General features: G+C 39.5%; 1 protein-coding gene across 6 annotated transcripts in view; it reads right to left on the bottom strand.

Annotated features, from left to right (window-relative positions):
• birc6.S (baculoviral IAP repeat containing 6 S homeolog) overlaps positions 1 to 18,555 on the bottom strand; it is a 166,355-nt gene that overhangs the window by 54,319 nt on the left and 93,481 nt on the right. For all 6 annotated transcript variants that reach the window (XM_018265204.2, XM_018265206.2, XM_018265207.2 and 3 more), the window contains 7 exons: positions 17,277 to 17,477; positions 16,106 to 16,385; positions 14,769 to 15,025; positions 14,359 to 14,467; positions 13,348 to 13,569; positions 11,862 to 12,642; positions 7,283 to 7,426 (listed from right to left, as the gene is read on the bottom strand). In XM_018265204.2, coding sequence (XP_018120693.1) covers positions 7,283 to 7,426; positions 11,862 to 12,642; positions 13,348 to 13,569; positions 14,359 to 14,467; positions 14,769 to 15,025; positions 16,106 to 16,385; positions 17,277 to 17,477 — 1,994 coding nt within the window. The remainder of the gene's footprint in view (positions 1 to 7,282; positions 7,427 to 11,861; positions 12,643 to 13,347; positions 13,570 to 14,358; positions 14,468 to 14,768; positions 15,026 to 16,105; positions 16,386 to 17,276; positions 17,478 to 18,555) is intronic.

The raw sequence follows: 18,555 nt of genomic DNA, 5'->3' as shown, positions 1-18,555 counted from the left end.
TTAAGATAAGATATCAGAGGCTAGCACGAAAACCCTGCCTTATATTAGTGAATACTGACAGGACGAAGATGGCAGTATGACTTTCACCCAACATGCCAGTAATATGTTTAGGTAATATGGTAAGGTTTTTTTTTGAAAACCTGGTAATTGTTATTGTCTTTACAGATACCATTTCACGGCATTAAAGATTAAGTCGGAATGAATGCAACAATTGAAAAACAAAAGGACACTATGTTGATATGTGACATTGTATCTGAAATAAGGAGATTTTTAGTAGAACTTAACGTTAAATATCTCTCTCTCTAGGCACTTGGGGGACACAGGAACCATGGAGGTTAAGCTCCTCTCTCTAGGAGGTAGGACACGGATACTAAAAAAAAAAAAAAATTGCTGGACTCCTCCCTCTCCCTTTATATGTCCCTAACTGCCCCAATTCAGTTTCGATAACAAGCCCATAATAATGACTATATGTATATATACCAACTAGAAGAACAAAAGTTCCAGGGGAACAGTTTTCCATGTAAAGCCCACAACCGTGGTACGTTTCGGGGAAGGCGTTCATGTGTCCCTCAAGTGCCTAGAGAGAAAGATTTAACAGTAAGTTTGACTAAAAATCTCCTTTTCTCTTACGGCCTTGGGGGACACAGGAACCACGGGGACTTATCAAAGCAGTCCCATTATTCCATATTTGAGGGAGAAACGGAGACCAGTGCCTGTTTCAGTCTGATCCTACGACTGATTGCAGGACCTTTCTGCCAAAGCTCGCTTCAGCAGAAGAGTATGTTTCAAAACGGTAAAACTTTGTAAAGGTGTGAAAGGAGGACCATGTGGCAGTTCTGCACAGCTGGTCAGCAGAAGCATCATTCCTCCAAGCCCACAAAGTGCTTAGGGCCCTAGTCGTATACGCTCTGACTCTCTCGGGAGGACTTCTGTGGGTGGCCAAGTATGCCTGACAGATCGTCTCTCTGATCCATCGCAAAATAGTCACCTTGGAAGCTGCTGTCCCCATCCGGGGGCCTGAGGGAATCACAAACAAGGATTCTGACTTCCGAATTGAAGCCTTTCTTGTATTTATGTCGACAATGCCCTTGCCACGTCCAGGGAATGAAGACGGACCTCCTTTTCATTCTTCAGATTCGGACAGAAGGAAGGTACCACGATCGGCTGGTGAATGTGAAAACTAGACAACACCTTAGGAAGGAAGGAGGGTACAGTTTGCAAGACCACCATGAACGGTGGGGCCATGGAAAGTGCCCCCAACTCCGAGACCCTTCTGGCCCGAAGCAATGGCCACCAGAAACACTACCTTCCAGGTCAGGGGAGGCAGGTCTACGGACCGCAGTGGTTCAAACGGTGCATCCTCAACTAGGTTGAGATCCCACGCCAGCGCTGGTTGTTTGAAGGCCGTCCCCTAGAGAAAAGTCCGAATGTCATCCCTTAGGGCCAGCGGGTCCTGGGAGAGAACTGACAAGGCTGAGACCTGCACCTTTAGTGATGACAGTCTCAAGCCCCCCTTAAGACCTTTCTGCAGAAACAGGAGCACATGAGACAACTCAAGTTCATTGAACGGCACTCCTCCGGGTTCACACCATGCTGCATAGGCCTTCCACACCCTGTAGTAAGCCTTGGCAGAAGATGGCTTTCTTGCCCTGATCATTGTACCAATCACCGCATCAGCAAAGCCCTTGTCTCAACAGCCACGCCGTCAAGGTCAGGAGACCTGGATTGTGATGTAGTATTGGACCCTGCTGAAGTAAGTCCGGACGTCGTGGGAGATGCAACCAGTTCCCTGCCGATAGGGATATGAGATCAGTGAACCAGGCCCTTCGGGGCCAATATGGAGCAACGACAAACTCAGATTTTCGTGCCGAAACTTTCTTAGAACTTGTGGTAGCAGTGTCATTGCGTCCACTCCCGTTGCCTGGGGGTCTCTGCTTCTGGTATAAAAACCTGGGCACCTTCTTGTTGTGTCGAGATGCCATCAGATTGACCTCTGGTTGTCCCCACCTGTGCACGATCATGTCGAACACCTCTGGTAGTAGTTCCCACTCTCCCGGATCTAGGCGTTGTCTTCTTAGGTAGTCGGCGTACCAATTTTAAATTCCCGGAATGTGAACCGTGGATATTTCTGGGATTCGAGTCTCCGCCCAGGACAGAATCCTTTTTGCCTCCGACCAGGCTGCGGAACTGCGGGTTCCCCCGGTGGTTTATATATGCAGTCGCGTTGTCTGTCTGTATGTGCACGGAGAGATCAGTGAGGAGGTCCTCCCAATGAGGCAGGGATAGGTATATAGCACAAAGCTCCAATACGTTTATTGACAGTCTGGACTCTTCTGGAGACCATCTTCCTTGTGCCTTAGGCTTGCGTCGGTGGTGATGACTGTCCATTGAGTTTCTCCCCATCGCTGACCTCGGTCTAGATTTTGAGGGTTGTCGACCAATCCAAATCGATCTTCTGAGTCAGCGACTCCTTCTTCCTCCAAATTCGCAGAATGCACAACTGGAGAGGACGCAAATGGAATTGCGCAAAAGTTACTGCCTCTATGGTTGATACCGTATACCCCAGGACCTGCATGTAATGACGTATCAAGGGAGAACTGTTCTGGATAAACTATCTGGTGAGGTACTGCAGCCTCTCTTGCTTCTCCCGACGGAGTACTACTGTCTGAGAGTACATGTTGAATATCAATCCCAGGAATAGCATGACATGTGTAGGGACGAGAAAAGATTTCTTCCTGTTGACAGCCATCTGAACTGCTCCAGTGTTGTGATGGTAATCGCCAGATGTTCCTGCGTCTCCTCCAGAGATGCTGCCCTCTCCAGGATATCCTCTAGATACGGTGTGATGCAGGCGTAGGACTGCCGTCATGGCTGCTATGATCTTGGTGAATACCCGTGGAGCCGAAGACAGGCCGAAGGGAAGGAAGCCAAAACGCAGGTACTTTTGTTGGCCTGGACAGATGTGCACATGCAGGTAAGCGTCCTTGATGTCCAAGGATGCAAGGAACTCGCCCTTGTTCAGAGATCTGATCACAGAGCGGATGGTTTCCATGCGGAACCGACGCTACCTGATGGACCTGTTGAGGTGCTTTAAGTTCGAAACTGGGCGGAATGATCCATCCTTTTTGGGCACAATAAATAAGTTTGAATAGAACCCTTGACGTAGCTGATTTGCTGGAACAGGAACTATAACCCCCACATGTTGTAGGTCTGAGATGATTTTGCCGAATAGGGAGTCTAGGAGGGCATCTCCTAGGAAGGCATTCACATCCACAATCTGGGATGCCAGCGAGGATAATTCCGACCAAGCAGAATTACCCGAGACCCTCCAGTATCTCCTGCGCCCAGTCAGCTATAGCCCTGCTGACCCATGCTGCTGCGATGATAGGTCTAAAAGTGGAACCTGCGGATGTAAAAACGGAGCGGAGAAAACCCTCCAGTCGCTTGTCTGTTGGGTCCTTAAAGGCTGCTGAATCTGGGACAGGGAAAGCCGTGTTCTTTGAAAGCCGTGACACCGGAGCGTCAACAGCCGGGGATGTACCCCATTTGTCTGCGATATCCTTTGCAAATGGATAAGAGCGACAGAACCTGTGAGACGGCTGGAATTTTTTCTCTGGGCTATTCCACTCCTGTTGGATAATATCCCCCAGCTGCTCGTGAAAGGGGAACTCAGCATTCTGCTTACACTGGAGCTTAAAGGGACCCTTGGTTCCTGATCCAGAGCCTGATGCCTCCTCTAGATTAAATGAGTGCTTAATGGCCCAGATATTCCTTCCACATCATGGGGGACTTCTCTGTCGGACTCAGGGAGATCCTCCGATTAGGCTGAGGAAATCTCACCTTCGCTTAGCTCAGTATCGCCCACTTTGTCAGCAGAGAGGTAGACCGGGCACGGGGGAAGAGGTGCGCCCAGCATACAGCCGGTCCTATGTACCCCAGAGGGTCTTCCCAGTCTGTATCACCGCCTGAGTCTCTCTGCATGGCCATTCACCTGTCCCAGCTGTAGTGCGGGCAGTACGTGATGGGTGGTCTGCTCTCATGAGTCTTACCGACACCAGCAGAGGCATCCCGCGGCGGGGGCTAACCTTAGAGACCAGTAGTGGCCCTGACTCCTGTCAACGCTAGCCGTTGACCGTAGTATCCTTTAGCAGGACCTCCTAGAGGTCGTCCTACCTCCTTGGCAGGACACTGAAAAAACTGAATTGGGGGAGTTAAGCAAGAGGAGATATAGAGGGAGGAGTCCAGCAATTTTTTTTTAATATGTGTCCTGCCTCCTGGAGGGAGGAGCTTAACCCCCATGGTTCCTGTGTCCCCCAAGACCGTAAGAGAAAGTAGTCCTTTTTTTATTCTTTTTGTGTATTGTTTTTTGTGATTTTAGCAATTCATCTATAGGTGGCACTCTATATAACAGTATAAAGCTGTATGACCATGTGCAGATCAGTAACTTGAAAAAAGGCCATGTTTGGGCCTGAAACGTCATTTGCTGTCTGAGATTCCAGCCCTGATACCAATAAAGGCTTTTTTTAAATATATATATATATATATATATATATATATAGTACGTGGATGGTACTTTGATTCCAACTTCCAGGGACAAAAAAGGCAAAACACGAAAACATCAGTATAGTTCTGTACTTCGTTGTACTCACATCCACTCACCTGGACAGACAGGACACCTCAAGTCATAAGACTGCTTGTAGTACAGATATATTAATTATTTCTGACAGGATTTTGACATTACTGCTTCACCATTTCCAGGACACATTATTCTACGGGTTTAAATATTACTTTGAATAGAACCAGTTATTATCAGGATCTTGGGTCTAAGGCTCTTGGTGGACATGGGGGGGAATCTTGTTTGTGTATATGGCATGCGCAAGTTGCATGCTTCTGGTCACCATTCAGTCAGACTAAGATCTTTGCTCACCACTGTGCAAAAAATGAGAAGCAATATACTTTGTGTGCAAAACATGGCACTGTGCCTTTTTTGCATTTTGCACCTTGCTATACTTCAGTAAAGGAACCTTTATGTGGTGTTAGGTCTTAAGGTTTGCCAATGATAAAGTAGTAAAGGATGGGGATAACATTTACAAAATGGTAGCAATGCTACTACACCATCTAGTGGTGTATTTCACCTCCAGTTGTTTTGGTTATGACACACTTTCCTATTAGACTGTAATGTCTCTTACATGTTTAACATTAGAGACAGGAAGAACAATTCTAAGCATAAATGTATATATATTTTTTTTTAACAGATTTACTGAGACAATGAGCAAAATTGTGATGCTGTGATGGCTAATTCTATTAATATCTTTAAAAGTGGCTTGGATGTTTTCTCGAACAAGCATAATATCCAAGGCTATTGTGATCCCAAGATCTACAGTTAGTATAGGTATTGGTATATACCATATATATATATATATATATATATATATATATATATATATATATATATATATATATATATATATATATATATATATATATATATATATATATATATATATATATATATATATATATATATATATATATGGGAGTATATAAATAGGTCTGGAAAAGTATTTACTGGAGTTTATTTGCAGGGGTTGAACTTGACTAACCTTGGTCTTTTTTCAATCCAACTTAACTATGTAAAAGCTATTAATGGTCTCTAACAAACAAATGGCTTTTAAGACCTATGGCACACACAAAAAATGTGTTTGTTCTGAACTCCATATAACTCATCCATGCACACAAGTGACCATTGCAATTTGGCAAATGCCAAAACAGGGCAATACATTGAGTCAGCCAGGTATTTATTGGATAGGTTTGATAACTGATTGGCCAAATAATTAGAAGAGAGCTACAGTATATGACTATCTTAAATGAACTAAAATTAAGCCTGGAGACAGTTACATGTGCTTGATAGCCACAATATAGCTTAGGGAAAACATCTTAACAATACATTTCTTGTGTAAATAATAATTATATCTTATAGGGTTCTTAAGCAAATACTGAATAACCTTTATTCAGGCCTATTAAAAATAAGCAGACCAAGACCAATTTCTCAGTATTCTAGGCTGTGCCAATGTATTACAGCATACTATAAACCTAAAAACACAGTTGCTAAAAATTATTATTATAATTATTAGCTCAACAAAAATTTGTGTGTAGAATACATTCTATTTTCTACCTGTAACAATATATACTTTCCAAATTTTGTTTACATTATAACAAACAAATTGAAAAAGTTTTTTCCCACTGAACATCCTCTCCCTTTATAGACAGGATAATCTGAGTTCCTTATCTCCATTTGAAGAAACAAAACCTTCCCTTTTCTAAGATGCAGCCTTCAAGCAGCTCAATATTAGGGTAAGGTCACACTGGGCGTTTTGGGGAGATTTGGTCTTCGGAAAACGAATTGCATGTGATTGGCGCTGGCGATTTTTCATTTTAAGCCAGCACAGAGAGATGGAAGGCGTTTGGGGAGATTGGTCGCCGCAAAGACGTGGCAATTAGTCGCCAGGCGACCAAATCCCCCCAAAACGACCAGTGTGGCCTTACCATTAGTGAATTGGTAATTAGTTTAAGCAGTTTTTTCTTTGCTTGGCAAAACAAATAAAATGACAGGAAGTGCTAAAGTGAAACTAGTTTAATTTTCTTATTCAGTTGCAAAAATAGCAAAAACCATAGATATATCTCTAAATATAGACAGATGCAGATTACACAGTTTATCAGCTATGGAAATGCGTAGTTTTGCATTTCTGCACCACGTCACTCAAGTGCAAACACAGTAAGAAGCAGATGGAAGCACATCAGCTTCTCTCTGCCTACTGATAAATGCAGGCAGAAAGAAGCCATGGCTGCACCAACCTGAAAGTATATTTGAACCAAACACACAGTCTTTTTTTTTTTGTTCCCAACAGTGCTTGGTAAGAGTAGACTGGGTTAAGATATTTGTAAAACACTTTAATTTTTTAGTGTTACTGGTCCTTTAAGCTGGGGCCACATGACGGAAAAACAATTCGAGAATCTGCTGCCCTGCCTGCACCCGGAGTCATTACCTCTGCTCAGATGCAGGCAGATGCTTGTATTTTGTTGCCAAAAAACAAGATTTAGCATTTTGCACCAAAATCTCCCATAGTTGAAGAGGAGCTATGGGGCAGCGTATTCTCGGCCTTCAGAGAATCCATGTTGTGTGGCTCTAGCCTTAAGATTATGGAGATATGTTCTGACACGAAGCACAAACAATGATTACAACCCACCCCCAAATAAAAAGGAATGTATACATAAGTCTTACTGGACATGGAGACTGAAGAAACATGGTCACTTTCTCATCCTCTAGCATCAGCTGCAAGAAGAGTCTTCGGATGAAGCCAGAAATATTAGCAGATGCAGGGAGACTGCCACGTTGTGGGGAAGACTGAAAAAGCTCACACAGGACCTATTAGAGTATATGAAAAACATTTTACAAGCATTAATAACAGTCATAAGTAATACAAGGCACTATAAATCTGAGCATTCAAAAGGGTGTCTTCACAAAGGACACAGGAACAATGAAACATAAATTAATCAGGTTTATTTTGAATAATATAATATTGTTCAACTTCTAACATAACTTAATTTTGTTTAAATGAATCATCCTAAAAAAAAAAAAAAAAAAAAAAAAAAAAATGTTCATCAGTTTTTTAATGCCAAAACCTTTGTTTCCAAGAACACAGATGTTACTACACAAAGAACTAAGAGATGCCCTAAAAGAATAAATAGTATGGTTTTGAAACATTGTTTGAGCCAATACAGTGGTGTGAAAAACTATTTGCCCCCTTCCTGATTTCTTATTCTTTTGCATGTTTGTCACACAAAATGTTTCTGATCATCAAACACATTTAACTACCGTATATACTCGAGTATAAGCCGATCCGAGTATAAGCCGAGGTACCTAATTTTACCTACGAAAACTGGGAAAACTTATTGATTCTAGTATAAGCCTAGACACAACTACAGCCCTGTCTCCCAGCAGCGCACCTTCCGCCAAAGAGACTCCCCCAGCGATCAACCGGACTTCTTTGCAAAGTTGAGGGTGACAGAGAATTGTGCAGAGAGTGCTGTGTGATATTGCCATCACTGTTAATCTTTCGTATAACCAACAGAGGGTGCTGTGTGATATTGCCATCACTGTTAATCCTTTATACAACCAACAGAGGGCGCTGTGTGATATTGCAGTCACTGTTATTCTTTCATATAACCAACAGAGGGCACTGTGTGATATTGCAGTTACTGTTATTCTTTGATATAACCAACAGATGGCGCCGTGTGATATTGCAGTCACTGTTATTCTTTGATACAACCAACAGATGGCGCCGTGTGATATTGCAGTTACTGTTATTCTTTGATATAACCAACAGATGGCGCTGTGTGATATTGCAGTCACTGTTATTCTTTGATACAACCAACAGATGGCGCTGTGTGATATTGCAGTCACTATTATTCTTTGATATAACCAACAGAGGGCGCACTGTTATTCTTTCATAAAACCAACAGAGGGCATTGTGGGATATTGCAGTCTCTCCCCAAGTGAACTGTTGGTATAGGAATGATTAAAAGTGACTGCAATCTCAGCTACTGCCCGCTGACCCGAGTATAAGCCGAGGTAGACTTTTTCAGCACATTTTGGATGCTGAAAAACTCGGCTTATACTCGAGTATATACGGTATTAGTCAAAGATAACACAAGTAAACACAAAATGCAGTTTTTAAATGAGGGTTTTTATTATTTAGGGAGAAAAGAAATCCAAACCTGTGTGAAAAAGTAATTGCCCCCTGAACCTAATAACTGGTTGGGCCACCCTTAGCAGCAGCAACTGCAATCAAGCGTTTGCGATAACTTGCAACGGAGTCTTTTACAGCGCTCTGGAGGAATTTTGGCCCACTCATCTTTGCAGAATTGTTGTAATTCAGCTTTATTTGAGGGTTTTCTAGCATGAACCGCCTTTTAAGGTCATGCCACAACATCTCAATAGGATTCAGGTCAGGACTTTGACTAGGCCACTCCAAAGTCTTCATTTTGTTTTTCTTCAGCCATTCAGAGGTGGATTTGCTGGTGTGTTTTGGGTCATTGTCCTGCTGCAGCACCCAAGATCGCTTCAGCTTGAGTTGACGAACAGATGGCCGGACATTCTCCTTCAGGATTTTTTGGTAGACAGTAGAATTCATGGTTCCATCTATCACAGCAAGTCTTCCAGGTCCTGAAGCAGCAAAACAACCCCAGACCATCACACTACCACCACCATATTTTACAGTTGGTATGATGTTCTTTTTCTGAAATGCTGTGTTACTTTTACGCCAGATGTAACGGGACGCGCACCTTCCAAAAAGTTCAACTTTTGTCTCGTCGGTCCACAAGGTATTTTCCCAAAAGTCTTGGCAATCATTGAGATGTTTTTTAGCAAAATTGAGACAAGCCTTAATGTTCTTTTTGCTTAAAAGTGGTTTGCGCCTTGGAAATCTGCCATGCAGGCCGTTTTTGCCCAGTCTCTTTCTTATGGTGGAGTCGTGAACACTGACCTTAATTGAGGCAAGTGAGGCCTGCAGTTCTTTAGATGTTGTCCTGGGGTCTTTTGTGGCCTCTCGGATGAGTTGTCTCTGCGCTCTTGGGGTAATTCTGGTCGGCCGGCCACTCCTGGGAAGGTTCACCACTGTTCCATGTTTTTGCCATTTGTGGATAATGGCTCTCACTGTGGTTCGCTGGAGTCCCAAAGCTTTAGAAATGGCTTTATAACCTTTGAAATTGAACTCAGGTTTGATAAACCACAGTTAAGTTATTTTTTAACAAGGGGGGCAATCACTTTTTCACACAGGCCCATGTAGATTTGGAGTTTTTTTTCTCCCTTAATAACGTAAACCTTCATTTAAAAACTGCATTTTGTGTTCAATTATGCTATCTTTGACTAATAGGTAACGGTTTTTGATGAGCAGAAACATTTAAGTGTGACAAACATGCAAAAGAATAAGAAATCAGGAAGGGGGCAAATAGTTTTTCACACCACTGTAGATATCAAGCAATATGAAAAGGCAAAGGTAATTTAATGGTTAAGGATACATTTTGGTTGCCTATGAAAAATATTCATGCCCAGTTTTATTCATTCTCACCAAGAGAACTGAGCTAATAAGCAAGCAGCTATAATTTGGTAAACACCACTACACGCAGTTGTATTTAAAACAGCACTGTTCAAACTGCCTAAAAGCACCTCAAGTGCTATTAACCCCAGGCAGTTGTAGCAATATATATTTCTACTTTACTTTCTTAGAATAAATCCAAGTCCGTCTGATTAAATGCGTCAATACTCTGCTTTACTAGACAGGTTTTTTTTTTTACATAGTACCAACATATTCTGCAGCACTGTGGTCCTATTCCAGCAAGGGCACTATCTGAAGTAGTTTTTGTGTAATCCCCGTGGAAGTGTGGGTTTCCTTCAGGGTACTCCAATTTCCTCCCACACTGAAAAACATGCTGGCAGGTTAATAGGCTCCTGACAAAATAGGCCCTAGTGTGTGTAAATGTAACAGGGAATTTAGATCGTAACCTCCACTGAGGCAGGGACTGGTGTAAAATCTCTGTAAAGTGCTGTGGAATATGTCTGTGATGTACATTAAACTCTCTCTCTTGTATATGAAAAGTATGTAATGCAGTTTACCAAACTATAGATACTTTAACATTCCATTCTGCATTTCACTGAACATAAAGGTTTCGTAGCGTAGTACAAAGTTACAAGATTACTTCTGATGAGTTTCAAATGACTGAGAATTTCACGACAAGAGCAGAGCACAGGCTTTCACTAATTTCAGACTTTCAGACAAGTTAATATGTGGTTTAACACATTCCTGTTTGGGTGCTAATTCTTTAAATAGCTAAGATAGAATTATGGGTATGGAACCTGTTATCCAAAATGCTTGGAACCTGGTGTTTTCCAGATAAGGAGGTATTTTTGTAATCTTGCTGTCCATACTACTAAAAAATCTACTAAAAGTCTAAAAAAAAAAAATAATTTAAACATTAATGAAACCCAATGGAATGCACAGAAAATACCGATCTCTCAGTCAGCTTAAAGAGGACGCGGAAGATGGATGCGTGGTAAGTATGGGTGAATTTCCCCAGGGGGGTAGTTAGCCTGGGGGGAGGAGGGGTCTACCTGGGGTGGGGGGTGCAGGTTTTTTTTCCCACAGGTTGAATTCTCCTATAAGGATTAATTATATCATGGGTACGATAAAATGCAAGATACTATTTTATTATTATTATTGAAAAAAAAGTAAATAGTTTTAACAATTTGATTAAAATGGAGTCTATGGGAGACAGCCTTCCCGTTATTCAGAGCTTTCTGGATAATGGGTTTCTGCATAATGGATCCTATACCCATACTTTTATTTTTCTATTATTAAGAATACAGTGGAATAAATCTAAGTCATCTCTCTCATCTTAAGCAAATATTTTTTTTAATGATTTGCAGTTTCCTCTGTAATAATAAAGCAGTATATTGTACTTGAAGATAAGTAAGGTTGCATATATTGTTATATGCTAAAATGTTTTCAGTAGACTAAAGACATTAGCCCCTTAGCTGGAAAATCCTGGTTCCATGCATTCCATATAACAGACCCATACTTCTCTCTACTTGTCACGTATAGCTTAATTATTTCTTGGTAAAGACTGCAAAATATTTCTGTATACATTATTCAGAAATACAAATTGTGTATTTTACAAAACACATATATATATATATATATATATATATATATATATATATATATATATATATATATATATATATATATATATATATATATATACTGTATATATATACCCACACACACACACAAAATAAATACCTGTGCCATTAGCCTCTGGTTGTTTGGATGACCAGATATGCATTGTAAGAAAAAGGCCACTGTTGCATTTTCAACTGCAGTTCTCTGCTGGGTGGTAAGGCCATTTCCTGCACTTGAGTTTAACATAGTGCACCTACTACTTGCATGTGGTGGACCAATTACATGTCCTGCTGTGCTGGCACCAGAATGACAAAGTAAAAACAGAAGTGCTGTCCATAAAGGATTAACTTCTGCACTTCCAAGCCAATCTTTCATTACATGGCAATTGCCGACCTCAGTCAAAAACCTGAGAATTGGTGCAACCAAGTCTGCCGTTACAGGCATTCTGCTAAAGTGCTGTGATGTGTGTTGCCTTCTGAGTCTCTCTTGTGTAAAGTCTGTATGTGTAGTGGCACAGTCAGAGCTTGATATGTGATTAAAGCAAAAATTTACAAGGCTTCGCACTAAAAGGGAGGGCAAACCAGAGTCAAGTAATTGCTTGATGGCTTCTGGAGACTGAGACGCGGCAGCAAGAGTAGCCAAGTGAGACTCTGTAAGTGCAAGAGGTGCTTGTGCATTTTTAGAATCATCTGTCAGGGATGCATTAAGGTCTTGCTTTTTGCTGTCATCTGTTATGGACAGTCTGTGTTGGCTTTGAATTGGAGGTGGTGTGATACCCATCCAGCCCATAACCAAAGAGAAGTAAGTAGGATGGATATGACACATAGAGCAGAGGAGGCCATCCACCGATTTCTTTAAGACCATATTGCAGGGCAGAGACATAGACCATTTATACAAAGACCTAAAAAAAAGGAAAATAAATATATAATCACATTTCCCATATTGAGTGACTACATAGTACACAGATAACTTACTGAAGCAGTTCAACATAACAAATCTTGAAGCATTTTGCCATGTCGTCTACAATGTAGCATTTCTTCCCAAAATTCCAGTATAACCAGTGCCCACAAAATACTGTGCTCTACAACTTGCACATAATGTATCAAAACAGTCATAAATCAGGATGCAAATTGTGACAGTGTAACACCTTTTTAGACGGATGTTAAATCTAGGGTTCTACTCTGTTTACCTGAACTTTGTACCTTGACCACAATTCATTAAAGAGGTTGTAAGGACAGAATATAAGGGTACACAACTTTGTTATCTGCACCTGCAAATTAGGTCATAGGTCTAAAAATATCAACTAGATATTCATATGAATATATGTAAATATAAAGTTCTAGCCCATGTCAGTGGCATTACTTTACTACAATTCAATCTCTTGCATTGAATACATCTATATGGTTATTTATAGAATAGAGTGAGAACAGTTCATTAAAATAATGTTGTTTAATAAAGATATTTATTTTAAACAGTTTCTATAATATTTCATACACACTTCTATAACCACACAACTAACTTAATAGCTCATTGTGATTTGTTTTCAACACAGCACTAAATGAATGCATAACTGAAAAATACAGATTTACAATTTGTAATGACTTACTCAAATAAATCTCTGTTGAGCAAACCTGGCAAATCATAATCAACAGGAAGTTCGTAGCTGTTCCATAGAATGGCAGCTACACAGTGCAAATGGGAAGGGGATGGCATCAAAAGGCCAAATTCCCTGGAGGAGCTGTTTGGAGATATGTAGTTGCTCCAACCACTCCTCTTCAGCGAGGCAACTTGGGCAGAATCACTAACCCATTTCAGTAAAGTCTGAATTCTGTTAGAAACAAAGTATGTAAAATAAGAATATACCTAAACACACACAGGATAAAAGCAATATATTTTTAATTAAACACAGGTAACACTAAATGCAAAATGAGTAGATACACATTTAATTTTAAAGACTCCTGGTTTACACAACGATTTTTTGACTTAACAAAATATTCACTGTAATGAAAAGATTTATAGTTTGTACAGGTCTTGTACAGGTTTTATACAGGAAGAATACAATATTCATAAAATGTTTGTTAAGCAATTAATGATTAGAAACATTCTAAAAATTGGACTTCATTTAAAACTAAACTTTATTTCTGAATATTTGCAATGCAGAGGTTTCTTGTAAATATGTCGGCTATTCCCATTACTAAAAAGTTAAACTGTAAAAAAGAACATCTATATTTTTTGCCTTTTACAACTTGGCCTAACTGTCAGAATCTGTCAGTGAAGCTGCCAATGTCATAATGGCCATGGCCAACTGTTAATTCATGAGGAAATTTTAAGATTTGTTAGTGATTTTAATAGACCTTATTTCTACTTTCTGATGTGCTTTTTTAATGGTCTTTAAATTTGAAATCTCACAAGCCATTCCCTTGGCTTCCCAAGCTCCTCACAGCTTTTTTAAATATGAATTATAAGTTGCAGACTTTTCAAGATTATGGTACCTGTTACTCATAGTCGAGAGGCTCTACAAGCCTTGTACCACCCATTACAAACATAACTTGTGAAAAGGCAATATCTTGCTGCAGCTAAGCCTCAAACCGCACCACAACATAAAATTATACTTTACCGATCTTTTGTTCCAGGGTCTTGAGTAGTTCCAAGCTGGTAAAGGATATCTATTGTTGAATCTGATGAAAGACCATTGAGTCTTCCAAAGAGAAGTGGACTATTCAGATCTGAAAATACAACCCCAGATATAATCACTGGAACTCTTTAATAAAACTCTAGGGCCCAATAGTCAAAGTTGCACTACTGTAGTAACCCATGGCAAGCAAAACAATAAAAGTTTCCTTTCACTGATGTTTTGGCAAATGCATAAATAAAGTTAATCACTCATCAGTTGCAATGTGTCCAGATTCAGATTAACACGTTGCAAGTAAATGAGCCCCAAAATACAGTCTTCATATGTTATCTTACCTAGGAAAATAATGTATTGTCTTTTAGTGCAAATTCTTATACTATGGAAGATGGTTTTACCTGCAGGATCACTTCCTGAAGCAGCACAGTTACGAAGCAGTATATCAATTAGCCTGAGTCCTATTCTTGTTGACTGGAGACCAACCTTGACCAGCACAGCTTCAATGTTTGGTGAGTGCATACCACAATATGGAGACATCAATAAGGCAGCACACGTCTGCAGAAGGTTAGCTGTAGGGGCTGCTGCACTGGCCATCATAGCTTCTAGTTCACTGATATGAGTCAGGCAGTGATGCAAAAGCCGTAACCAGCCAATACTAAAATATAATTTAAGAAAAATAGTATAAGGTGGTCAGATCTAGACATTCATTTTAAATATTATGGAAAAAGTACACACACAGATATATATATATATATAGATATATATATATATATATATATATATATATATATATATATATATGTATATATATATATATATATATATATTTCTAAACTCTTTTTAAAGATAGACATTTTTATTGGAAAATATAGTCACCATTGCTAATACTCTTATGCAATATCAAGCCCTATCAACATTGAATAAGCCAAAATCCCTAATTTTCTGTACAATATATAAACTCAAATCTAACTTTTTACAGCTATTTATACAGTGCCTTTCATTTTCAGACCCGACTAATTAGATCGAGTACATTTTCACTTTTACTAAATGCAAATGTGCTGAGAAAGAAATTTTTGTTAAAGGAAAACTATACCCCCCAAACAATGTAGGTCTCTATTAAAAGATACTGAGTAAAACAGCTCATGTGTAAAACCCTGCTTCATGTAAATGAACCATTTTCATAATAATATACTTTTTTAGTAGTATGTGCCATTGGGTAATCATAAATGGAAAATTGCCATTTTAAAAAATAAGGGCCGCCCCCTGAGATCGTAAGATTCACTGTGTACACATACAAACCACATGTAAGGTCACATGAGCCAATTAACAGACAGAGTTCTGCCTTTTGCTTCAACACTTCTTCCTGTTACAGTTAGTGTTGTAGTATTTCTGGTCAGGTGATCTCTGAGGCAGCACAGATAGAGTCACGAAATGGTGGTTCAAGGCAAGAGATGTAAAAGGGCAATATTTATGTAAATGTATATTCCAGTTTGGTAAGATTATTTAATATGTCATTCAATTTGATATAAACTATCTGTTGCTTAAGTATTCATTCTTGGGGTATAGTTTTCCTTTAAATAAATTCCTATGCATCTATCTGGTCATGGCTAGAGAAAAGAGTTTAACCTAGTCACCGTAGTTAGACACTTATAAAGTTATTAAGCCTTTCTGAATAAACTGTAAATTGCAACCAAGTTTCAAAAAAAATCACAACATTTTACTGAAATAGTTTTACCTCGTCTTAGAAACCTGATCCTCAGAAGGAAGAAAGGGATTGTTTACAGTTGCTGAAGATGTGTTTCCGAATGCAGTTAAACCTAATAATTTAATCTGGGAAAGACCAAGGGTACTAGCATCTCGGGGACGGTGTAACCTTAAACAAACAGCCGACGCCACTTCTGCTTTAACCAGCTGAATTTTTATGTAAGTTAGTCCACTGGTAATGATTGGTGTTGATAAAGGCAGCATGTTCACTCCATCCGCACTAATTTCCACTGAGACAGACGAAGGGCATGCTAAAAGAGAGTTCGTAACCATTAGGAAAAATTTCAGAAAAGAGACCAAACTGTGTTCAGGCTTTCCCTTAGCTCATTACAGGGTTACAGCAAAATGTAATCATCATGTTAACAGTCACTCAGTTGTAGTTCCAGAAATATAGGAGACTATAAGCTTCAATTCCCAAATATCACCCCAACTCTCTCAACCTAAGCTGTAAGAGAATATTGCAGAGTCCTTATTTAGTGACATAGCTGTGCTATAATTGATAAAATGATCCTAAAACAGGCAATTTGCTTTATATGTTATAAAATAAACAAAAACACAAGCTGTGTACACAAATGGAGCACTGGAGAATATTATTAGTGTAGGTTATATTTTTAGTATATCTGCACTACAATTGATGAAAGTCAAATCAAGATATATTCCGTTAAAAAAGATAATTTAATTATAATTCACCAAACTGTATAAAAACTGTAAAATTACCAGTTAACACTAAACGATGCCACTTGCCCTATAAGTTGTCATTAGTGATTTAGCCACAAAAAAAGACGCCCATAGGCTGGGTGAAAAAAAAATTGTCGCGAGTCAAAGAAATTGTTGTGCATTAAGAAAAAATTGTCACCCAATGCATTTGCCTTTTTTTTTTGCCCATCACTAGTAAGCATACACAGTCCAATAAAAGCTGATGCTTCAGTACTAAGTGGAAAAGGTTCCTGGACTGTGCATGGAGCATGGAATTGTTTTTTTGTCCAGTTAACCCAATTTCCTCTTTGTTTGCTATACTGAATGACAGTGCTTCACCTGAGCCCAATGTCCTGGCTTACCATGAGCAGTGTGTTATGGTATATTCTCACAATACAATATAATGATAATTTGCTCCGTAACCTAAGCAAAAGTATAAGGCTTACTTGCAAGTGATGCAAGATGAGGCTGAATATGTATCTCTTTTAACAGTACGGCTGCTGGGAGATGAATGGTGAGATCACACCAGGCTTCCTCAGGTAAAAATATATATGACCAAGCAGCAGATCGAGCTCTTCTATGTGGTGGGGTTGCCTGTAGCAAAACTTCAGCAGGTTGTGCAGTGGGGCTGCTTGATGTGATTGTCCCTATATTGAATGAAACAGAGCATTGAACCAAAAAGAATTGAGTAATAGCTATTAAAGCAATAGAAAATAGTCAAAGCAATAATACGATTATGGTTGGTAAACTACCTTGTGTTTTATGTATTTTTTCACCTAGGATGCAAGTCAATCTTTATTACATAATTACTCATGGATGCTCAAAAGTATGTTACAATAAATATATAAATAACCCAAGGTACCTATGACCTTGGCATGTGGACAAAATTGGGGTTTACTGCATACAACATAAATACTGGTTGAACACTATGCAAAATCAGTAATTATGCAAATCAGCAATAAAGTAAACCTGTAATTTACATATACAAGTATAGGATGGTAAAAGTTTTGCAAACCTTTTTTACCCTGTGAATGTTCTTAAAGTAACAGCAACATCAACAGGTGACCTTCAGCTACGCTCCTACTCTAGACTTTGTTACCTACAGCTCTTGTATTTTGCCAAGAAAGCCATATTAATGCATTGGAAGTCGCTTAACCCTCCTAGACTACAATATTGGCAAAAGCTGGTAAATGATTCTCTCTCAAATCAGAAACTGACCTATCTGTCAAGGGGCTGCCCTGAAAAATTTGATGCTGTCTGGGGTACCTGGTTGAAAGTACAAACAGGTTAACTGCACATATTCTGATGTAATGCGTATGCCAGTCTGTCCCTTGCCTCCCCTCCCTCTCCCTCCACTACTTCTTCTTCTACTATCTATTTCTTCTCTCTCTACTTCTACTTTTCGTATTGTGTATGTTGAATGTTTGAAAATTTAAAATAAAAACTTTAAAAAAAAAAAAAAAAAAGTAACAGCAACATCAAAAAATAAAAGTGTTTTGAAGTAATAAAAATACAATGCAGTGTCAGAACCACAAGTATACTTTATATAAAGAAGCTGCTGTGTAGCCATGGGGGCCGCCATTCAAAGCTGAAAAGGGAGAAAAAGCACAGGATACACAGATACGCTCTGTAGTGTACAACAGGATTCTTCCGAACTTATCCATTATCTACTGTGTATCTTGTGCTTGAATGTCTGCCCCCAATAACTACACAGCAGTATTGATA

Source organism: Xenopus laevis, chromosome 5S (assembly GCF_017654675.1).
Source record: "Xenopus laevis strain J_2021 chromosome 5S, Xenopus_laevis_v10.1, whole genome shotgun sequence".
Classification (NCBI taxonomy): Eukaryota; Metazoa; Chordata; class Amphibia; order Anura; family Pipidae; genus Xenopus; species Xenopus laevis.
The sequence above is the reverse complement of the archived record's forward strand: the minus strand, read 5'-3'. Positions and strand labels throughout refer to the sequence as shown.